Source organism: Phaenicophaeus curvirostris, chromosome 19 (assembly GCF_032191515.1).
Source record: "Phaenicophaeus curvirostris isolate KB17595 chromosome 19, BPBGC_Pcur_1.0, whole genome shotgun sequence".
Lineage (NCBI taxonomy): Eukaryota > Metazoa > Chordata > Aves > Cuculiformes > Cuculidae > Phaenicophaeus > Phaenicophaeus curvirostris.
In genome coordinates, this window is record NC_091410.1 from 14,320,836 (window position 1) to 14,339,897 (window position 19,062).

At 60.7% G+C, this 19,062-nt stretch overlaps 3 protein-coding genes across 3 annotated transcripts; 1 reads left to right on the forward strand and 2 right to left on the reverse strand.

Annotated features, from left to right (window-relative positions):
- Positions 1-3,789: 3,789 nt before the first annotated feature.
- FDXR (ferredoxin reductase) lies at positions 3,790-12,717 on the reverse strand. Its single transcript, XM_069872679.1, has 12 exons — positions 12,672-12,717; positions 12,478-12,575; positions 11,146-11,241; positions 10,377-10,499; positions 9,717-9,830; positions 9,084-9,185; positions 7,676-7,783; positions 7,381-7,465; positions 6,122-6,324; positions 5,660-5,831; positions 5,067-5,240; positions 3,790-4,369 (listed from the first exon to the last, which is right to left on the reverse strand). Exons 1-12 carry the CDS (start codon positions 12,700-12,702, stop codon positions 4,239-4,241), a joined length of 1,437 nt encoding a protein of 478 aa, XP_069728780.1. The 5' UTR covers positions 12,703-12,717; the 3' UTR covers positions 3,790-4,238.
- LOC138729070 (uncharacterized) lies at positions 12,701-13,468 on the forward strand. Its single transcript, XM_069872940.1, has one exon. It carries the CDS (start codon positions 12,701-12,703, stop codon positions 13,466-13,468), a length of 768 nt encoding a protein of 255 aa, XP_069729041.1.
- Positions 13,469-14,889: 1,421 nt separating this feature from the next.
- On the reverse strand, positions 14,890-19,062 carry FADS6 (fatty acid desaturase 6). Its single transcript, XM_069872689.1, has 6 exons — positions 18,778-19,062; positions 17,749-17,915; positions 17,142-17,322; positions 16,571-16,758; positions 15,977-16,156; positions 14,890-15,357 (listed from the first exon to the last, which is right to left on the reverse strand). Exons 1-6 carry the CDS (start codon positions 19,010-19,012, stop codon positions 15,208-15,210), a joined length of 1,101 nt encoding a protein of 366 aa, XP_069728790.1. The 5' UTR covers positions 19,013-19,062; the 3' UTR covers positions 14,890-15,207.

The following is a 19,062-nucleotide window of genomic DNA, read 5'->3' on the forward strand; positions in this document are numbered from 1 at the left end:
CACGTACGGCCCCGCACAGCGCCTCCAACTCAACCCCGCTCTGTCCTGGCCCCTCCAGCTCCGCAGAGTCAGTGGGAGCCCAGCAGCTCCCAGCACAAACCCAAACCACGGACCTCCCCCCTCGAGGCAGCGTCGCAGCGTCTTCAGCATCTCCAGTTCTGCAGGGCAAGCCCCTGCCGTCAGCCTCCTGTCGGCAGGAGAGACTCAGCGGAAGGTTTCCAGCCTCGGTGCATCCTACATGGGATTTTGGGAAGGATTGGACCTGGCTGTGTGCGGCACCAGCACCGAGCGAGAGCCCCAGCGAGGCAGGGGGGCAGCTGGGTGACACAGCCACTTGGATGCTGCATCGCACTACGGCATCCGACCTCGGAGAGGACAAACGCCACCAAGCCCACAGGTCCCTCTGCCAGAGCCGAGCCTTGCAGTGATGCTCGTGACACCAGCCAGAGATTCTATCCCCATCCCTCACCCATCCCAGTCCTGCACCCTGCAGGGACGATTCCTCCTACCTGGGTGGCTGTCCTGGAGATCAGGAATGAGGCAGTCATGGGTTGGAAATGGAAATTTCCCAGGAAGGGAGGAAATCGCTTCTTTCTGGGGTGTAACCAGCCCTCACTCTCCAACAGCCTCGGTTGCCGCTGCGGTGTCCCTAGATAGCTCCTGAGGCAGATCCTGGGAGCTCACTCGCCTCTCAGCTTCGGGATGGGGTCTCCCACAGCTCCGATTTCCAGAGCAGAGGGAAAGCCTCCAGCCCTCCCTGCGCCCCCCACATTCCCCCAGCCACAGGCAACGTTTTGGGGAGCACAGAGCCCTGGGAAGGCTGGGTCTCCAAGGTCTGGAGTGGAAACGAGTGGTGGGGCTGGAGCCAAGGACACGTTTGGGATGCTTTTGGCCAAGGAGGGATGTTGTGCCGGGAGGGAAGCGGCTCCCTGGGCTCCAGCGACCCCAGAGGCTGGCACTTCAACCCCAACCTGTTCAGCTGTCGGGGCTGGGGCGCAGAGCGTGGGAAGCCGAGCCCGCAGAGAGCGAGCGGCGAGGGCAGGGCACGCGCCAGGCACTGAAGTCAGCGTTCTCCGGAGCCATCTGTTCCGGCGAAGCCCCCGCGCAGACCGACTGGTCCAGGCTCCCGGCAGCGGGTGCCGCAGTTCGGTGACGCGTGTGGCGAGGGGCCGGGAGGGTGGGAAGCTGGGCATTGCCTCTGCAGACCTTTGAAAAGGGTTTTTAAAGGGTAGCACAGCCCTTCTGGGCCAGAGCCCCGACTCAGGTTGGGTTTTTGCTCATTCCAGAGCGCAGGAAACCTCCTGGGCTCTAAACGCTGATTTGAAAAGGCCAAGTTCAGCGAGCAGCCTATTAGAAAAGCCAGCGAGAGCCTCGGTGCTTGTCTCCCAGGGGTAATCGCAAAATGCAGCATCAAAAGGAGCTCCTGGAGGACCTCAGACCAGTTTCGTCCCCGGGCCACGCAAGGCAGGAGCCCCGCAGCAGAGCACAGTCAGCCCACGCAGCTCTGCAGATGAGGAAACTGAGGCAGAGCAGCGCAAAACAGCAGCGAGAGGTGGCAAAGACCCAACTGGAGAGCACTTACTGTGCAAGCGGCCACACCGCGATGGGCTCTGCCCCATCTCCTGCCTCTGGGAGCAGCACAAAAGCCACCAAGGAAAGCGTGGGCTGGGAAGGGAACTTTTAGCCTTGCCCAGTCCGCCTCGAGGCTGACCTCCACCAGCTTTGTGCAGTCTCATTAAAGCTAAGCTGAGCTGTAACTCATCAGAGCAGGGAAGTCCACATTACGAGCTGGCAGCGACGACTTCCAGCTTTTCAGGCTGCCCTCCAGCAGCAGACGGGTGTCACTCACAGCATCGCTTTCCCTCCTGTGAGCTTTGGAACTGCTCCTTCAGCTGCTTGGGAGAGCGGAGGACGAGGGGGAAGCTGCCCAGCGAGGCTGCCCCCTCGTCCCTGGGACCACCGCAGTGGGGACATACCTGGAGCAAACACCACAGGGTAAATCCAGCCTAAGAGCAGAACCTCAGTGTGAAGAGGAGCGCCCAGGATGCTCAGAGCCCAGGCAAGGGGCTGCGGCTTTTCAGGCAGCAGGAGAGCCGGGTTCCCCCTTTTCTAGCCCCAGGGGTGCCGGTCACCCCTGCACCCCCTCTTTGCTCCCTGTCACCAACCTCCCAGCGCCACCTAACGACACGGCGACCAGGGACAAGGACCATCACGGGGAGGCTGGACGCATCCCTGTCCCCAGAGAGAAGGATGGAGAGAAACGACGCAGGCGGGAGAGGAGAGGAGAGCTGGAGGTACAGGCTAAGGATTTACATAATCATAACGAACCTGCCTCTGCCCATGAGGCTCAGTCCTCCATCCCTGCCCTTCGCCGACCTTCATCATCCCCTGGCTTTCCTGCCGCCCAGCATTAACCCCAGGGCCCTGGCCAAGTTCTGGGTTGAGCAAGGACACTCAGCGCAGCGAAGACAGACGCTCCCCTTAATCTGTTGTCACAGCCCAAGAACTCCCCTGAAGCAGCACTGCTTTGGGAGCAGCCCTTCGCTGCGCTCGCGCAAGCACCGGGGCCTCATCACGGCTACAGAACCACCCTGACATCACCAGTCAAGGTGATGTGGAAGAAAACCCCGGGGAAGAGCCAGCCCATCGCTTCCCAGCGCCTGCAGATCTGATGCAGCCACATAACCCCCTCACCACCGCATTTCTGTCTGGACTATCGACTGAAGTGGCTGCTCCCCACCCCGAGAGCGACCCCCTCGCCTCCACACCTCCCTTTCCGAAGTGTTTATTTGCCTCCGAAGCCACAGCTGATGTAATCTCCTGCTCAAGAGTTCAGCATCAGGACCGCATCAGCCGCGAGACCCACCGAGAGCCACATCACAGGAGCAGCTGTTCCACAAAAGCTTTATTGCTCGTTTGCGTACGAGCTCCTAGTATCACATTTCCTGAGTTTCTTAATGAGCTTGCAAATGAGATTTAAATAGAAAAGGAAGAGGGGGAAAAAAGAAAAGAGACATCACAGATCTTCCTTGCCCAAGGCTGGACCAGAGATGGGGAGGGAGCACAGCACCCGCCAGGCAAACCCCCTGCAGTGGGAGAGGCCTTGGCTGAGACAAACCGTGCCGGCTGCCCTGGCTGGATCTGCCCTCACAGCACCTGGCTTGTTTCTATTGCACAACCACCAGCAACTGCCACTGTCACCACTTCCACAGGTCAGGGAGCAGCGGCTGCAACCGTGCAGAGCTCCAGCGGGGAGCAGGTCGGGGACAGCAGGGAAGGCAGGACGGCCAGGGGAGGGGGGCACGCTGACGCGGCCCCTACGCCACGGATAAAGAGGAGATTACAGCTCACAGCTTGTAATCTGGCTTAAAAGCTGACACCGTCGTCGTAGTCTGTTCAGGCTAAAAGAAGCGTTTAATAAGCTTCAAAACACACAAGCCAAAAAAAAACCCCGACCAGGCAACAAAGTGAAAGGGCTCAGGGCATCGCCTGCCCCAGCCAGCGCCCACAGGTACCGACCGACACAGAATCCCTCTTATCCAGAATAAGGCAATTACACGCTCGTTATCCCAATTCCCCCCACGAGCCAGGACCCCGGCTCTGGAGGGGTTTAACCGCGGGAGGCAGGAAGCAAACGAATGCCCTTGCCTGTTTGTTGAGAGCTCACAGCAAGCACAGAGCAAACAGTCCCTCCCAGGGCTGCCTCACCACCACACGGCGCAGGGCACGCCGCGCTCGCCTGGCTGCTCGGGGATTAAAGCAGCCACAGGAAAGAGGCCAGACTCATCAGTAGGTCCAGTTTGGCTCTCCTAGAAGGGTTTATTTAAAAACCAATTAATATCAGAAGCAGCCTGCACGGACACAGAGGACAAGGCAACGAAGCCGTTTGGCTTGAGGCTTAAAGGCCAGGCAAGAAGACACCAGAAGCTTCTCTGCAGGACTCGTCACGGGGAAGCACCTGGCCAGGGCTCCTGCCCAGCGCCCGTCTCCCCTCGCTCTGCCGGCCAATTCCTCAATGCTGGAAGGTCCCGAGTGACAAGAACTGCCCCGCGGCAGCAGGGCTGCAGAGATACAGGGCCAGCCAGCAGCCTTGGATACTCTGAAGCACTCACTTCACGCATCCAGAGTTCATCATTACCAGAGCCTCAAGTGTCACAGAGCAGCCACCAGCGTCAGGCATAAGCCCTGTGCTCACAGACCCTGCGAGCAGCACCCACCACGTCCCCATCGCCGCTGCCTTAGTGACCGATCACCCGCAGCATCTCCTGAGGATCCACGATCTTCTCCCGGGGTTTGCCAGCAGCTTTGCCTCTTGCCACTTCTGCAGCGTCAATCTTCTCCCAGTCTGAGAAGGAAACGGGACGGACCCCTGGGGCGACAGCGAGAGACAGAAGAAGTTAACCAAGTGCAAAGGAGCTCGGTCTCACCTCGCAGTTAGGGAGCTGATGTGCCAGTAAAGCCTGCCCTGCTCCGACACGGTGCCAGACTTGAGCCTCACAGAGGAATAATGATTTCTAACACCGAGAGGAGAGGGGAGGCAGGTTCCAGTTGCCTTGGATCAGTCAGGCCTTTGCGAGCCACAACAACAGCGAGCACAGCGTCACCATAGGGGACAAAATGCTTCCAGTTCACCACTAAAATCTCAGTGAGGAGGCGAACCACACACGCTTTAATTGAATGCCTTTAAATACAACAGCTGCAAATGACTCCCCTGGGCATTTTAATCTCTCCCCCAAGTTACCTACAAGCACCGAGCCACTCCAGAGCGAGAGCTCGCTGCCTCAGCAGCCGACAGTGACATTTTACCCAAGGTCCGTGCTGCTCTTAATGGCCCTTCCCAGCAAGTGGTCATTAACCTTAGCAAGGACACCGAGTCTGAGGGAATTCAAGTCTTGCTCTCCCTGGGCTTTGGAGCAATGAGACAGCAGCACAACATCTCCATGGCTCAGACTCTGCTCCCAAAGGTGGCTGGCAGGACTCGCTGCCCCAGGACACCCAGGAGTTTGGCTGCATTACACCTTCCCACTGGCTGCTACAGCAGCTCACACCCCCCTCCAAGCACTGACCTCGGCTGCGCAGGATGCTCTCCACAGCCCCAAAGCCTTCTCGGGAGGCGGCCACGTCCAGCGCACCCACCTGGAGATCCTCCAGCACAGACTGGGCAGTGTCGAAGCTGTCGTTCATGGTGGTGATGATGACACCCGTGGGTCCTCTCTTCACCCACCCGCTGCAGTACAGACCTGCGCAGGCACACGGGCAGCCAGCTCAGTCCCACACGTGGCTGTGGAGCCTCCTGGCTGCCAGTCCTCACCCTGTCCCTGGCTGTCACATCACAAAGCATCCACCTCTGTGGTGGGGATAGAATCCTTCAATGGTGCTGTCACAGGGGTCTGTGTACTCCACAGCAGCCGTGTGGGCTGTATTGCTTTAGGAAGACTTCAAGGCTCAGTAAAACCACCCTGTGCACAACCAGACCCCTCTAACGTGAGCTGGGCTGGGCCAGGCCCCAACACCTGACAGAGGCAGCTCCTTTCCTCAGTTTCCACTCTTGAACAGAGGCGTAAAACCCATGTCCTTAGTGAACAGAGCTTCCCACCCAAAAGCCCCAACCCACCAGCCGCACTTGACACGTCCCACGGATCTCCCTGTGGACACAGACCTGGGACGCCGTCCACCCTGCCCGCGCTGTTTGGGATAACGCCGCGCTGGCTGTCGAAGGGCACTGCCAGGTCCAGGGGCAGGCTCCGGTACCCAATGCTGCTCAGCACCAGCCCACACTCCAGCTCCTCCACATCTCCAGTGGGGACGGCTTTGGCAGAGTCACCTGAGCCCTGAGAGAGGGAGGAAGAGGCTGCTGACCACCAGCCATCACCAGATGTGGAGCAGCAGCCTCCGCTGGTCCCGTTTGGTCCCCAGGTACTTGCTGAAGGCCTTTCTGCTGCAGCAGCAGTGTGAGAAGGCTCTTGGTGGTGGTACTGGTTTCCCCAAGAGCCTGTCAGTGGCCGCTCCAACAAACCAAGTACCACAGAGCTGTCTTTAGAGAGATTCCTGAGGGCTGCAGGGCATCCTCTCCATCCCCAGCCCTGCTAGAGCCATGCCAGTCTCCCCCAGGTCCTCATACCTCCAGACGGGTCAGGGTCACGCGGATGCCCCTTGCACGTGTCCCGTCTGCGGTGGGCAGCACCTCCTTGGGGCTGCGCTGGAACCTCAGCCCCCACTCCCGGGGGGCTGCTGCTTGCGCCACCTCCACCTGCGCCTCCATGGGCTTCTCCAGGGCTGTTTTGATCATCAGCTCGGTCAGGCGCTTCCTGGGCCTGGGGGCATCTAAGAAGACAGCGAGAGCTTCAGGACAGGAACCTCAGCAAAGCCGATCGGGCACAGAGCTGAGGCCACATCAAGGCAGCTGCAGCGGTTTCTGAGTGTCGGGAGTTTGTCACACAGATGGGAGTCTGATGCCTTTGAGATGACAAACTCCAAGTCGAAGTGACCAGGAGAACTCCTGAGGCTTGAGGCCAGTGGGACACACAAATCCAAGGCTGTGATTTTGCTGTCTTGCTGGTGCTCAGAGGCAGCAGCCTGTGGAGAACAGCAACTCTCTGGACACCCTTGAACTCTGTTTTCGTTTTAGCTCTGCAGGAAGCTCTCAAACCAACAGTCTCTGGATCTCTCCCAAAAGGTTTTCCCAGCCCTCCCAAACTTCCTGCCCTCATCACTCAAACCATCACTCCCAAGCAGCAGAGTGGCTGCACAAACAGAAACATGGAACGGTTTGGGTCAGAAGGGACCTCAAAGCCCATCCAGTCCCACCCCATCATGGGGTTCAAAGCCTTATTCAACCTGACCTTAAACACTTCCAGGGATGGGGCAGCCACCACTGCTCTGGGCAACCTGGGCCAGGGCCTCCCCACCCTCACAGCAAAACATTTCTTCCCAAGATCTCATTTCAATCTCCCCTCTTTCAGCTCAAAACCGTTCCTCTCATCCTGTCCCTGCCCTCCCTGATCAAGAGCCCCTCCCCAGCTTTCCTGGAGCCCCTCTCAGTACTGGAAGTTGCTCTAAGGTCTCCCTGCAGCATTCTCTTCTCTGGGCTGAAGAATCCCAGCTCAGCCTGTTCTTGTACAGGAGGTACTCCAGCCCCCGGATCATCTCTTCTGGCCTCGCTCCAAGAGCTCCAGGTCCTTCCAACAGATCCACATTCTCTTGCCTTTGTGGCCTCCTAGCACTCTGTGGGCAAGCCACACCACAGTCGCCCAGCACATCACACATCAGGCACGGGGCAAGAGTTCCTCTGATGCACATTCTGAGCATCTCCCGCTCACTCCCAGATGCTCACCTGTTAAGGCGAGTCCCTGTCTGGAGGAGCACGCACACTTCCCTCACCTTTAACAGCATTTTCAAGGCCTGTGAAGTCAGACGGGTTCAGGACAGGTCTGGTACCAGGCAGGTTTATCATCTCCCGCAGCTCCTGGGAATTGAAGGCAGGAAGATGTTACCCCAGCACAGAGAGGCATCCGACAGCCCCAGGCCCCTGATCCAGCAGCCCAAGCGAGGAGCCAGCAAACAGGAGCAGGAAGGGGGGTGCCTGGGTTCCCCACCATCCCTAGCCCACCCCTTCCCACCAGGACGTGCAGCCTGGGGCTCAGCGCTGGGAAGGACGGCTGCCCTCCAGCCTTACCTTGATAGTGAAAGCTACTTGGAGAGGTCCTCTCCTCCCCACCAGCCAGACGCGCTCCACCTTGCTGTGGGCAAGAGCTGCCAGGGAGCAGTCAGTGATGTCTGTCTTCTGCAAGACAGAGACAGAAGAGTGGGGTGAGGGCAGATCTGGAGGGACCAAGGGGAAGGCACAGCCTCCCAAGGAGACAAATCAGAAAAAAAGCAGGCTGGGCACACAGAGAGCTCGGGTGAGGATGGAAACCAAGTCCTTGCCCTTTGCACAGAGCTATTTGCACAGCTGGGCCCTCACCACTGAATGCACTTTCCAAGGCCGTCATGCACTAGAGGTACCGAGGTGCCAGCCTGAGTGATCACCGTGAGGAACCTGGCCAAGCAGGTTAACTCTGGGGCTAAGGGAGCAAAGCCTTCCAGTGACCTCAGTCTTGAAGTGCGTTAGGTGACTTCCCGGCTCAGGATATCCAGGCATTTGGGTAAACTCCCCTGCAAACCACAGCTCAAATCCCTGCCCACCAGCCCCAGGCAGCTCTGAGCACCCACAAAAGCATCAGCAGGGCTCAACCGATGGCTGGTGTCTTGCAGCAAGCCCATGCTCTGTTTTAATCACTGCATGCATCTAGATCTCAAGATCTTTTCCAGAGAGGACATGATGGGAGGGAAACCAGATAACGAGGATAAAGGGAGAGACAACAGGTAGTAAGAATAAACCATTCCAGACCAATACTCTTAACAGGACCCTACCTGCACACCCTGGCACTCATTTCCAGTGCTGTGTCCTTCACAGCACTGGTCCCAGTCAGCTTTAACCACTGGCTGGCAGTGTCTCCGCATTTCTTTTTTAATGCAGAGCAGATATTAACAGAGGAGGCTGCCGCGCAGCTGGAACAAACCCCGTGGCATTTCTCCAGGAGGGAGAGCCTTTGCTGCCAACATCTGGGACAGCAGCTGGACAGAGCAGCTGGTGCACACCAGCTCCCAGCTGCCTATCGGGAAGCACAGCACCAGTATGCCCAGTCCTACCAGCAGGAACTGGGCCACTGCCCTCAGCGACAGCAGAAAAAGAATCCCAACAAGAGAAGCTTCTAGTTTGGTGGTGGGGAAGGACGAGCAGCTTCTCGTGGGAAAGGTAAAGGATAAAGCTCAACTGCCAGAGCTTTAGATCCCAGCAGCCCAGGAGGCAGCAGGAGCCCAGAGAGTCCTGCAGCGTTACCCAAGGCATGGCCGCAGCCTCGGGTCACACCCTACGGGCTGTGAATCCATCACGTGCACCCAAGGGGCAACAGCCTTCCCTGGGAAAGATCCCAAAGACAGCAGAGGCCCAGGCTTCGCTGAGATGGGTGAGAGCTGGCACCGCACAGCAAGGAGTGATTTTGGGCCCCAGGACTCTGCGGCGCTGTGCCCCTGTGACTCACCCTGAGGAGATGCAGTGGGGACAGGAGGATGCGGGCGATATCCAGCGCCACGTTGCCATGTCCCAGAACCACTGCTGTCTCACAGCTCAGGTCGGGCTCCAGCTGTGGGGAGAGAAAAACCCATCCGTGAGCAAATCCACCCTGCCTCCATGACGACCACCCCCTCAGACCCACTCCCACCCCGCAAATCCCCTTCCACTCCTCTTATGGTCAAGAAGAGATGTTGGAGAGGAGATCCAGATGGGGAAACTCCTCACCAGCTGCTTCCCCAGGCAGATGCAGCAACACAGCCGCTCTGGGCACCCCAACCGCTCCCTCTCCCCTCTTCCTGCGATGGCTTCTCTGAGAGCAGGAGCTGTTTCAGTTGCCAAACCTCCTCAGGCCAAAGCAGAGCATCACACCCCCAAGGTTCCCATCTGGCCTGGCCAAAACATGCTGCCAACCCACAGAGCCAGCTAATCCGCTCTCACTGACGTGCAAATTGTTCACATTTCTACCACTTAAGAAGGATTTAATGTGGCGCCCACTAATCTCTTCCACTTGCAGGCCTTTCAGGACTTAATCTGGAGCTGGACGCCTGCGTTTGGATGCAGGACAGGGAGGAAGGGGAGTGAAACGCGCTGCTGCACTCACGTTCCGGTTCTCGGGCAGCCCGTTGTACCAGCCCACAAACGCTCGGGCCGAATAAACGCCAGAGAGGTTCTCCCCTGGGATCCCCAGGACCTGGTTATCTTCAGCACCATAACTCTGAGGGAGGACAGACGCTGTCAGAGACGTCACCACGCGCAGGATTTGATATCACAACATAAATCTCCCTTTCCAGCTGCTGCCAGGGACCCTGCATGGCTGCCAACCCTTCCCAAGGGCTGGGATATTCAGCGGAGGGGACAAACACAGCCTGAGCACTGGGGCTTCATCCCCCCCAGCCTCCTGATTCCAGAGCCAAACTTGGCCTCTCTGGGCCCTGGCAGAGCACAGCAAGCAGAAGGACAAATCCACATTAGGCTGAAATAGGCACCGGCCATCACAGGGAAGAGGTTCCTCAGCCACTACTGCAAGCAACAGGGTTTGAGGGACCTACATTTGATGTCACACTCCAGCTCATGCTCCCCACAAGGCTCCAGACAAGCCTCATAACATCTGAGCTGTCCTAAGGCTGGGGACAATTTACCATGGTGACAAGGCACTAGGAAACACCTCGCACAAGCCCCTTTCCCGAGACCCCAGCAGGGAATAACCCTGCAGAGCTTCCCCGTGATTTCTGGGGCATGATTTTCCGGGCACGGTACCCACCAGCACCACTGCGTGGTAAGCCTGCTGCAGCTCTGCCACCGTCACGTCCCTCCCCACGGTGACGTTGCCGTAGTAGGCGCAGCGCTCCGAGCGCGCCGTCTGGGTGAAGGTGTTGATCACATTCTGCCGAGATCAAACAAGCGCCGCAGAGTTACATCCAGGACAGCACCAGGGCCAAGGGCTGCTGCTGACGAGAGCTCCCTGTTCCTGTTCTCCCCAGCCTTGAGATGCTTCTGCCCCTCACCGAGTCAGTTATTCCGAGCCTCTTATCTCACAACAGCCACAAATAATTCATGGGGAGATAAGCACAGCTGTGACCTGGCTCTCTTTCCATCGGGGAAAGGAAAATCCATCTTTTGCGCTGCCTAGGGAGCTCAGGGCCCTTTTGATACCTTCAGCCCCTCTGAGCAAACCCTGCTGGAGGAGAAAGCTCTTTCCCAAAGCTGAAGCTCCTGAGGAGCCCTACCAAACCCCTTCCAGCAAGCACGGTGCCTGCCAGGCTCCCTATCAGCTTCTCATCTCAGCCCTCCCTGAAACTCCCTTCAGCAAGAGGGGACGCAGGGGGCAGGACGGCACCCGAAGCCTCATCACAGCAAAGCCACCGCTTCTTCCCCTCCTGCCCCAGCTGGACTCAGCCTGGAGTTCTGGACCTCTCCGGGGTGGCAACTCCAGACCGCAGCGAGCCTGGAGGCACCACAAAGGACGCCCAGCCTGCCCCCACCCCATGGCTGCATTCAGCCTCCCGAGCAGGGCCCGAGCCAGCACCGACCTTCACTTCAGGGTGGTCTGGGGCCACCCCAAATCGGACGAGCCCGAAGGGCACGGGCAGCTTCTCATAGATGTCCACCCGGGCCCCGCCATGGTGCTGCAGAAGGAGGTCACAGTTAAGGGACGGGGACAAGCAACGCTCACCCGCTGCTGGAGGAAACACGGCGCAGGAGGCAGGGCTGCAACACGGTCCCGCAGCCAGGACCTGCCTCTCCCAGACACAGGATGATGCTGCGCCCGTTCCTGCCAGCGTGGATCACGAGGTGCAGCAGAGAGCGCGACCCCAACCACCACCAAGTACACGCAGGAGGGGGAATCTGCCCTCCCACCCACCCCAAGGCTTCTCTTCCCCATTAATGTGGTGGTTCCCCAGTAGAAGAGGGGACAAGAGAAGACCCCCACGCTGGGGAGCCACCAGTGCAGCACTTGGGGCGCTGCTGGAACTGAGACCCCCAGAGCTGAGCCACCTCAGGGTCGGAGCTCTAAGCAGATGTTTTGCTGCAAGGCTTTTGTTATCTCGTATTTTGAGTCAGCCTCTTCCCAGAGATTAAGCAGCCCTGAATTTGTCCCTGAGGCTCAGTAACAGCGATTTTCCATCACAAACCGGAGACAACGCAGCATGGCTTAATGCCAAGGTTAAGCCGCCGTGTCTCTGGTGGGTATCAGCAGCCCCGCTGTGTGCTCAGGTCTCAATTCCTGACACAGACCCGACTGCCCAAAGCACCAGTGGTTACAGGGTAAAGAATCGCTCCTGGGCCGGAATCCTGCTGGGGAGGAGGAGATGGGAGCGCAGGTCCCTTCAACGCGGTTAATGTCAGCAGGGAGGGCTGGGATAGGGCGAGGGGGAACGGTTTTGAGCTGAAAGAGGGGAGAGTGAGATGAGATCCTAGGAAGAAATGTTTTTCTGTGAGGGTGGGGAGGCCCTGGCCCAGGCTGCCCAGAGCAGAGGTGGCTGCCCCATCCCTGGGGGGGTTCAAGGGAGGTTGGATGGGGCTTGGAGCCCCTGATCCATGGGAGGTGTCCCTGCCCATGGCAGGGGTGGGACTGGATGGACTTTGAGGTCTCTCCTAACACAAACCATTCCATGATTCGACCCTCCCTGCTGGGTGACAGCAGCTCCTAGCGAGGCAGATCTCTGCTGCGTGTTTGGTTAAAGAAAAACTGCTTGGGCTGCACCTGTGGCACGAGACGGATGAGACAGATCAGCAGCGCCCACCCCGAGCAAAGCAGAATGGAGGGAGCGCTGGGGGGTCCCCAAGCAGCCCCCCGACCCCACAGCCCCTCCAGAGCCAAGATCAGACCCTCAGCCGCCCCCCAGGTGCCCCCCCGGTACCTTGAGGAGGTGCTGAGCCGTGTAGAAGCCGGCGGGGCCGCTGCCCACCACGCAGACCCGCGGGGCCGGGGCCACCGAGCTCAGCCAGCGCCGGAGCCCTGGGGAGGGGGAGAGAAGGGCAGCGGGGACGTGAGGCCGGGCCGGCCGAGCCCCGGGGCAGCCAGAGCCCCCCCACCCCCTCCCCCGGCACCCACCGAGCGGGGCCCGGGCCCCCGCGCCGCCCATGGCCCCGGCGCGTCCCGAGCCGCGAGCAGCCCGAGGCCTTGGGGCTCCCGGCGGGGACGGGGCCGGCCTCGGCACCGGGTACGGCCCCCGCAGCCCCGCCCGCGGCCCCGTTACACCGCCCACACCTCCTCCCGGACCCGGTTCCCCTGGGCCCGGCCCCTCTCGGCCCCCGCTCTACCCGCAGACGCCGTTTCCCAGCTCCTGCTACCCCGGTCCTCCCGGTCCCCGTTCCCTCGTAGCCCAGATTCGCTTTGTCCCGGTCCTCCCGAGCCCCGTTCCCGCCCGCAGCCCCGGTTTTCCCAGTCCCCGCTCCCCCTGCAGCCCCAGCCTCCCGGTCCCGGTCCCCCTCCGCCGCCCCCAGTTCTACTGGTCCCGGTTCCCTCTGCAGCCCCCGCTCTCCTGGTCCTGGTTCCCCTCGCCCCCCTGGATCTCCTGGTCCCGGTTCCCCCCACCCCCCCGGTTCTCCCGGTCCCGGTTCCCCCTGCAGCCCCCACTCTCCCGCTCCTGGTCCCCCTCCGCCCCCGCTCTCCCTTGTCCCGGTTCCCCTGGTCCCGGTTCCCCTCGCCCCCCTGGTTCTCCCGGTCCCGGTTCCCCTCACCCCCCTGGTTCTCCCGGTCCTAGTTCCCCCTGCAGCCTCAGCCTCCCGGTCCCGGTTCCCCCCCCGCCCCCGCTCTCCTGGTACCGGTTCCGGTTCCGGTCCCGCCCCCCCGGTTCTCCCGGTCCCGAGTCACGTGCTCTCCGCTCGCGCCGGTGCCGGGTCACGTGACGCGGCGCCCCGCCCCTCCCCTCACCGCGCGGGCCGCCGCCGCCACCGCCCCTCCAGCACGCGCTGCCCGGTCCCATCGCGGCCGCCGCCAGGCCCCGCCCCCTCCCTCCCCGCCCACCAATCGCAGGGCGGCGGGGGCTCTTCATTTGCATAATCCCGCCCACCGCCCCCCCCCCCGCCCCCCGCAGCCAATGGCAGCACGCGGCTGCCGGCGCCGCTGTCCGGAAGCGAGTGGTACCATAGAGAGGCAGCGAGGGAAGAGGCCGCGTGGTGGCCGCTCGCGCCGCCGCTCTCTGTGGCGAGACCTCCGCGGTACCCTGCCTGCATCAGCCCTGCGGCTGCTAATTGCGGGCGCCCCTTGATTGCCAAGAGCGATTAACTGTGGAGCTCTCCCGAAGCTCAGACTGATTTGGACCGTCCCATTGTGCAGCCCGTTGCCCCTTGCCAGGAGAATCCTGCAGCATCCCCCTTGCCAGGAGGATCCTGCAGCATCCCCCGATGGGGGATTTGAGCACAGGTCCCCAAAAATCTTCCTTTTCCCCATCAACCTGCTACTTCTGACAGGGAACAACCCCCACATTCCCCCAGTGACAGGACGGAAGGACTGGCAAACGCTTGCCTTGAGGTGGCACTGGGTTAAACAACATCCCTGAAAGCTGCGGGCAGGGCTGCAGCTCCCAGCACACTCAGAACCAGCCTGGGACTGGTCTCTATGCAACTGGGGAGGCAAAAGTCCACTTAGTACCCTCCCTGCTCCCTCCAGCTGGGAAAACGAGAGGCTGAGAGAACCCTCTCTGAACCCAAAGCACCAGCAACACGCTCACCCCTCCTCGCTGGAGCCAGGAGCACCTTTAACTGGGCACGTTGAGCATAATTTAGCTCTGAAGCTCAATTAAGAAGCTAATCATGTGGTGGAAGGGCAGCTCGGGGAGGCTTTCTGCCTTTTCGGAGTGTTCCTGGGCGAGAGCCAGCACGACCCCTGGGCAAAGGGCGAGAATTTGCCTTTTGGATGTTTCGCAATGTCCCAGATCAATAACCCCAGATGGGGCCAGTGCGATGGGGCCTCCGGCGGCTGCTCCTCCTGCTGAACCCTGTACAGAGCAACGACCAGGTCTGGGGCCACTGCCGGCACCCCGGTACAGACACCCCACCCCACACAAGGGTCTTTCTTTCCCCACAGGCTGCTGGAATGATTCACCCCAGCAACAACCGCCAGTAATAAAGAAGATCCACTTCAACAGGTTAAGGCTGAATTTGCCGCATCGTTGTTTCTAGGAGGGATGGATTTATCCCAAAGTCACACAAAGCGCAGGCAGCAGTGACACAGCCCCTTCCCCACGATCCCCAATTCCCTGAACCCCTGGCCACTCATTTGTAGCTCTGTCCCATCGATCCCATCAGCTCCAGGTGCCCTAGACCCAACGCTGCATCCCCAGACGCATCCCCCCCAGTCCTGCCCAGCAGAGGGGGGTTCCTCTCCCCAGGTGTGAAAGCAAAGTGGATAAGACCAAGCCTTGGCTGGGAATCATGGGGAGAGTCCCCCCTTTTCCCTTCCCCAGCGCTGAACCACTCGCCTCTCCTCCCGCGGCGGCTCTGTGCATCATCACGGAGCCAGAAGCAAGACGTCGGGGGAGATGTTTGCTCTGCGATGGCTTTGTGGAAGCGTGTGTCTGCGCAGCCCCCATCCTGCTCGAACCACCCCTGCCGCAGGTCCCCGTGGGGAGCAGCTCCCTGTGTCCTCACTGGATTCCCACCAGCTCTGTTATGGGGGGAGCGTGGACCATCAGCTCCTCGTAGCGCTGCAGGAAGAGCCAGAGCCTGGAGCCGTAGGTGTCCTCGTTGTACGGCAGCTTCTTCTGCTTCAGATACTGGGAGACGATGGGTTTGATCTGCAAAGACAAAGGCAAAGTGACCTCCGTGCGGAATGTCCCAGCGTTCGTACAAGGTTCCCAGCCTGAGGCTTCGCTGAACTCCCCGCAAGGTGCCCAGGAGACCCGTCACACGTGCCCCGAGCGGCGCTGGAGGAGGCAGCACCACCTGTGACGCCTTTATCAGGAATATTAAGGTGATTCCTGATGGCAGCAACAAGGGGAACTCACCCTGGCAAAACACCAGCGCTCAGAGCCCGTGTTTTGAGCACACAAGAAGTCAAGGCACGACTAAAATCAGAGATGATTTGCCTGGACACCAGCTGAAATGGATGTCAGAGCACACGGCACCGGAGGAGCTTCCCCACGGGAAGAGCAGGGAGGAACCCGGAGTGCCAGGAGGCTGCGGGAACCGGGACCAGAGGAAGGAGCAGGGAGTGGAAATGGGGAGAACAGGAGTGGGGATGGAGAGAGGTGGGTTGTGGCTCCTGCAAGGCTGCGAGAGGTCTCTAGGATAGGGGTAACAGTGCAGAGAGGCTCACTTAGAGGAGGGGGCTTGTCACAGTGTGGCCAGGACAGGAATGGTCCTGTCCCCGTGTCACCTCCCAGGGTGCACACCCACCCCGCGGTGCCGCCTCACCTTGAGGCACATGTTGTCGGAGAGGCTGGGGAAGAGGTGATGCTCCACGTGGCAGCTGATGAGCGAGTGGCCGAAGGACCAGTCGAGCAGGGCGTTGCGGGGCAGGTTGAGGACACCCAGGCTCATGAGGTGGATCCGCTTGGGCTTCTGATCAGGCGCGAACATGGGGAGGCCGATGTGCTGTGGGAGAGGGAGGACGGGGACCTCATCGGAACCCTCTCCAGCAGAGCGAGCCTTGACTCCATCCACACAGGGGTGTGCCGGCACCCACCAGCCCGAGCTGCATTCTGGGGTTTGTCCCTGAATTCTCTCCATCCTGCACTTACCCACCCACAGAACCAGCGAGGAGCACCCAGGCTCTATCCCTCAACCCACCCACGCTGTGGGGCTCCATCCCAGGACTCAACTCGCAGGCTCAGCACCACCAGCCTGACCTCCCTGGTGACATCAGCACAAGGGAGGTGACAACCGAGGCCACTGGCTTTAAGATGACACAAGCTCCAGCCAGCAGCCACAGGGCTCTGTCATCAGCGCTGGGTGGAAGCTGGCCTGGCTCCAGCGCTACCAGGACACCTCGGAGCTTCAGGTCCCTACCTGGAATATGTTGACGTGGATGTAGGGATGGGCCAGGAGGGAGCGGGTGAGCAGCATGCAGAGCAGGGCTGACCAGGGTGACTGGAAGCCCGAGACGTGGAGCAACAGCCAGTAGTGGCAGTAAAGACCCAGGAACATGCAGCAGAGCGTCCGGAGAGCTGCTTTCCACTCCACTTCCCTCAACAAACCTGTGTGAGGAAGAAGAGGCAGCACGTGGGTGAGACGCTGATGCTTCCCCGCCACGTCTGCTCCAGCAACCAGGCTGCTCGGCGTGCGGATAAACCCACAGCCCAGCCCCTTCCTCATCTCCAGGCGCTGGACCCTGCTCCACCAAAGGTCTGAATGAAAGCAGAGCAAACCTGGGGTATCTGGGGCTTCTGATGGTGACTTTGGGCTTACAATGGCTTTTGCCAGAGCTTCCAGCGCTTAAACCAACATAGGAAAAGGTGAAGCATTTCTGAGTACTGGGACAAAGCTCCAAATGAAGCAGGATCCTTTAGCAGGGGGAGAGCTGGACAGTAACCAGCTCACCGTGCCCGGTGCCCCGTCCCGAGGTGTCTGAGCCACGTACCCAGTGCCACCAGGGGGGTTAAGACGGGCACAGCGACGGGCGCGAGGAACATGTAGACATAGCGGTTGAGGAAAGGAACCTTCCAGGTGCTGGAGTCCCCCAGGCCAATGACGTTGGTGTAGCCGTGGTGCATCTTCACGTGGTTGTAGGTGGCCTGCTCGGCTGTGAAAGCTGAGCAGAGCTGGAAAGAGAAAGGGGACGCGATGCCAGTGGCCGCGGAGCTGGGGTCCTTGTGGAGATGCCCCGCACCCCACAGGCTCCAACCCAGTCTGGAAATGGACTTCTTGGAGTTAAGCACTGGAAACCGTTCCCAGCTTTCCCTTCAACACGTTATTCTGCTCTGCAGCCCCACGGCCGAGGGGATCGACACAAACCCCCTGCACGGCACATCACAGGGTCACCCCCACCCCGCTGCCCCCAGGCAAAGCCCCCCGAGCGGGGACGTTCCCGGGGCTCCCTGCTGTAGTGCTGCTTTTCATTTAACCCTCCTGCACATGGAGCAGGGAAGAATTGGATCCAGCAGCTGTTCCTGAAGGACTTGGGGTGCTGGCAAGGTGCCGATGGGGCTCCCGGGGGGCTGTCCCCCAGACCCCACAGCCCCACTCACCTCAATGAAGAAGACGGCCCAGGCTTTGCCCCAGGACTTGGACTGGGTCAGGGCGTTGTGGCTGGCCAGGTGGCTGCCCTTCACCGTCAGGGTGTGATGCCCCACGCCGAGGGCGAGGACACCCACCAGGAAGGGGACGGCCTGGGCTGACCGAAGGCACAGGAACCCTGGGGAGGAACCAGCCAGACAGGAGCTCGTGCTCCTCCTCACCTCCAAGCCGGGCTGGAGGTGTTGCTACACCCAAACATCCCAGCCACTGCCCTAAATCTGTTTTCCAGCTCTAGTTACTGGCACTGGAAAACTTCCCTGTGTGGCCAGACAACCCACACTCCCCATCACACTGAAGGCTGAGCCGCTTCGAGCCGTGATGGCACCGTCCGCTGCTGGTGCCAGGTCCCACCCCACAGCTCCAGCTGGGATCCCACTGGCGACAAACACAGCCCTGCCAGGATCTCAGCATCCCCAGGAGCTCCAAAACAAAGGCACCTGCTGCAGCTTTCCAACCCTGCTGCCGGAGCCCCTCGCTTGACCGTGTCCCCCTGCCCTTGACCATGTCCCCCTGCCCCTGCCCTGGCCAAGGCCATCGTCACCAAAGCTGCCAGGATTTTCCTGCCTCATGGTGGGGACACGCCACTGTCTGTCCTGCTTTGCACCCACCTCCTGGGCACCATCCCCTCGCCCCAGGCTGCACCCCCCGGTGCCACCGTCCCCTCGCCCCAGGCTGCACCCCCCGGTGCCACCATCCCCTCGCCCCAGGCTGCACCCCCAGTGCCACCATCCCCTCGCCCCAGGCTGCACCCCCAGTGCCACCATCCCTTCGCCCCAGGCTGCACCCCCAGTGCCACCATCCCCCCATGGGTTCCCAGTGGGGTGAGGGTGCCCCACGGCACAGGGTGAGGGGGCTCTTGTGGAGTTGCTACCGGCTTCAAAGGCTGTTAAGGGGCTTTCAGCACAGCCTGTGCCACCAGTGCCAAACCCCGAGGGGGCAGCGGGAGCCCCTGTGCCCCCCGGTCCTGGTTTGGGGGTTACCTGCCGGGAGCAGGAGGAAGCTGCAGGCGAGGATGCTGATGTCCACTCCGTGCCGCTCCCACCAGCTGCTGCTCTTCACCACCTTCTGCACCAGCTCCGAGAGCTCGGCCATCAGGGCTTCCCCGTGCTGCCCTGCTGTCCGCGGGGCCCCCCTGGGGGTCACGTCCCCGTCACCCAGCGCCGTCTCCCGTCCCTCTGCCATCACCTCTGTCCTGCAGCTGCCGGGAGCTGGCATGCCTTGGGGAGGGGGATCCCCTGTCCCCCTGGGGTGCAGGGCATCGCTGA

Coding starts and splice junctions, on each gene's coding strand:
- FDXR (XM_069872679.1), bottom strand. CDS start 12,702: ATGGGCGGCGCGGGGGCCCGGGCCCCGCTCG. Junction 10,500..11,145: donor CAGACCACCCTGAAGTGAAG/GTCGGTGCTGGC, acceptor TGATCTCGGCAG/AATGTGATCAACACCTTCAC. Junction 7,784..9,083: donor CCCCACTGCATCTCCTCAGG/GTGAGTCACAGG, acceptor TCTGTCTTGCAG/AAGACAGACATCACTGACTG.
- FADS6 (XM_069872689.1), bottom strand. CDS start 19,012: ATGCCAGCTCCCGGCAGCTGCAGGACAGAGGTGATGGCAGAGGGACGG. Junction 17,916..18,777: donor CTTCCTCCTGCTCCCGGCAG/GTAACCCCCAAA, acceptor GTTCCTCCCCAG/GGTTCCTGTGCCTTCGGTCA. Junction 16,157..16,570: donor TCCACGTCAACATATTCCAG/GTAGGGACCTGA, acceptor CCTCTCCCACAG/CACATCGGCCTCCCCATGTT.
- LOC138729070 (XM_069872940.1), top strand. CDS start 12,701: ATGGCCCCGGCGCGTCCCGAGCCGCGAGCAGCCCGAGGCCTTGGGGCT.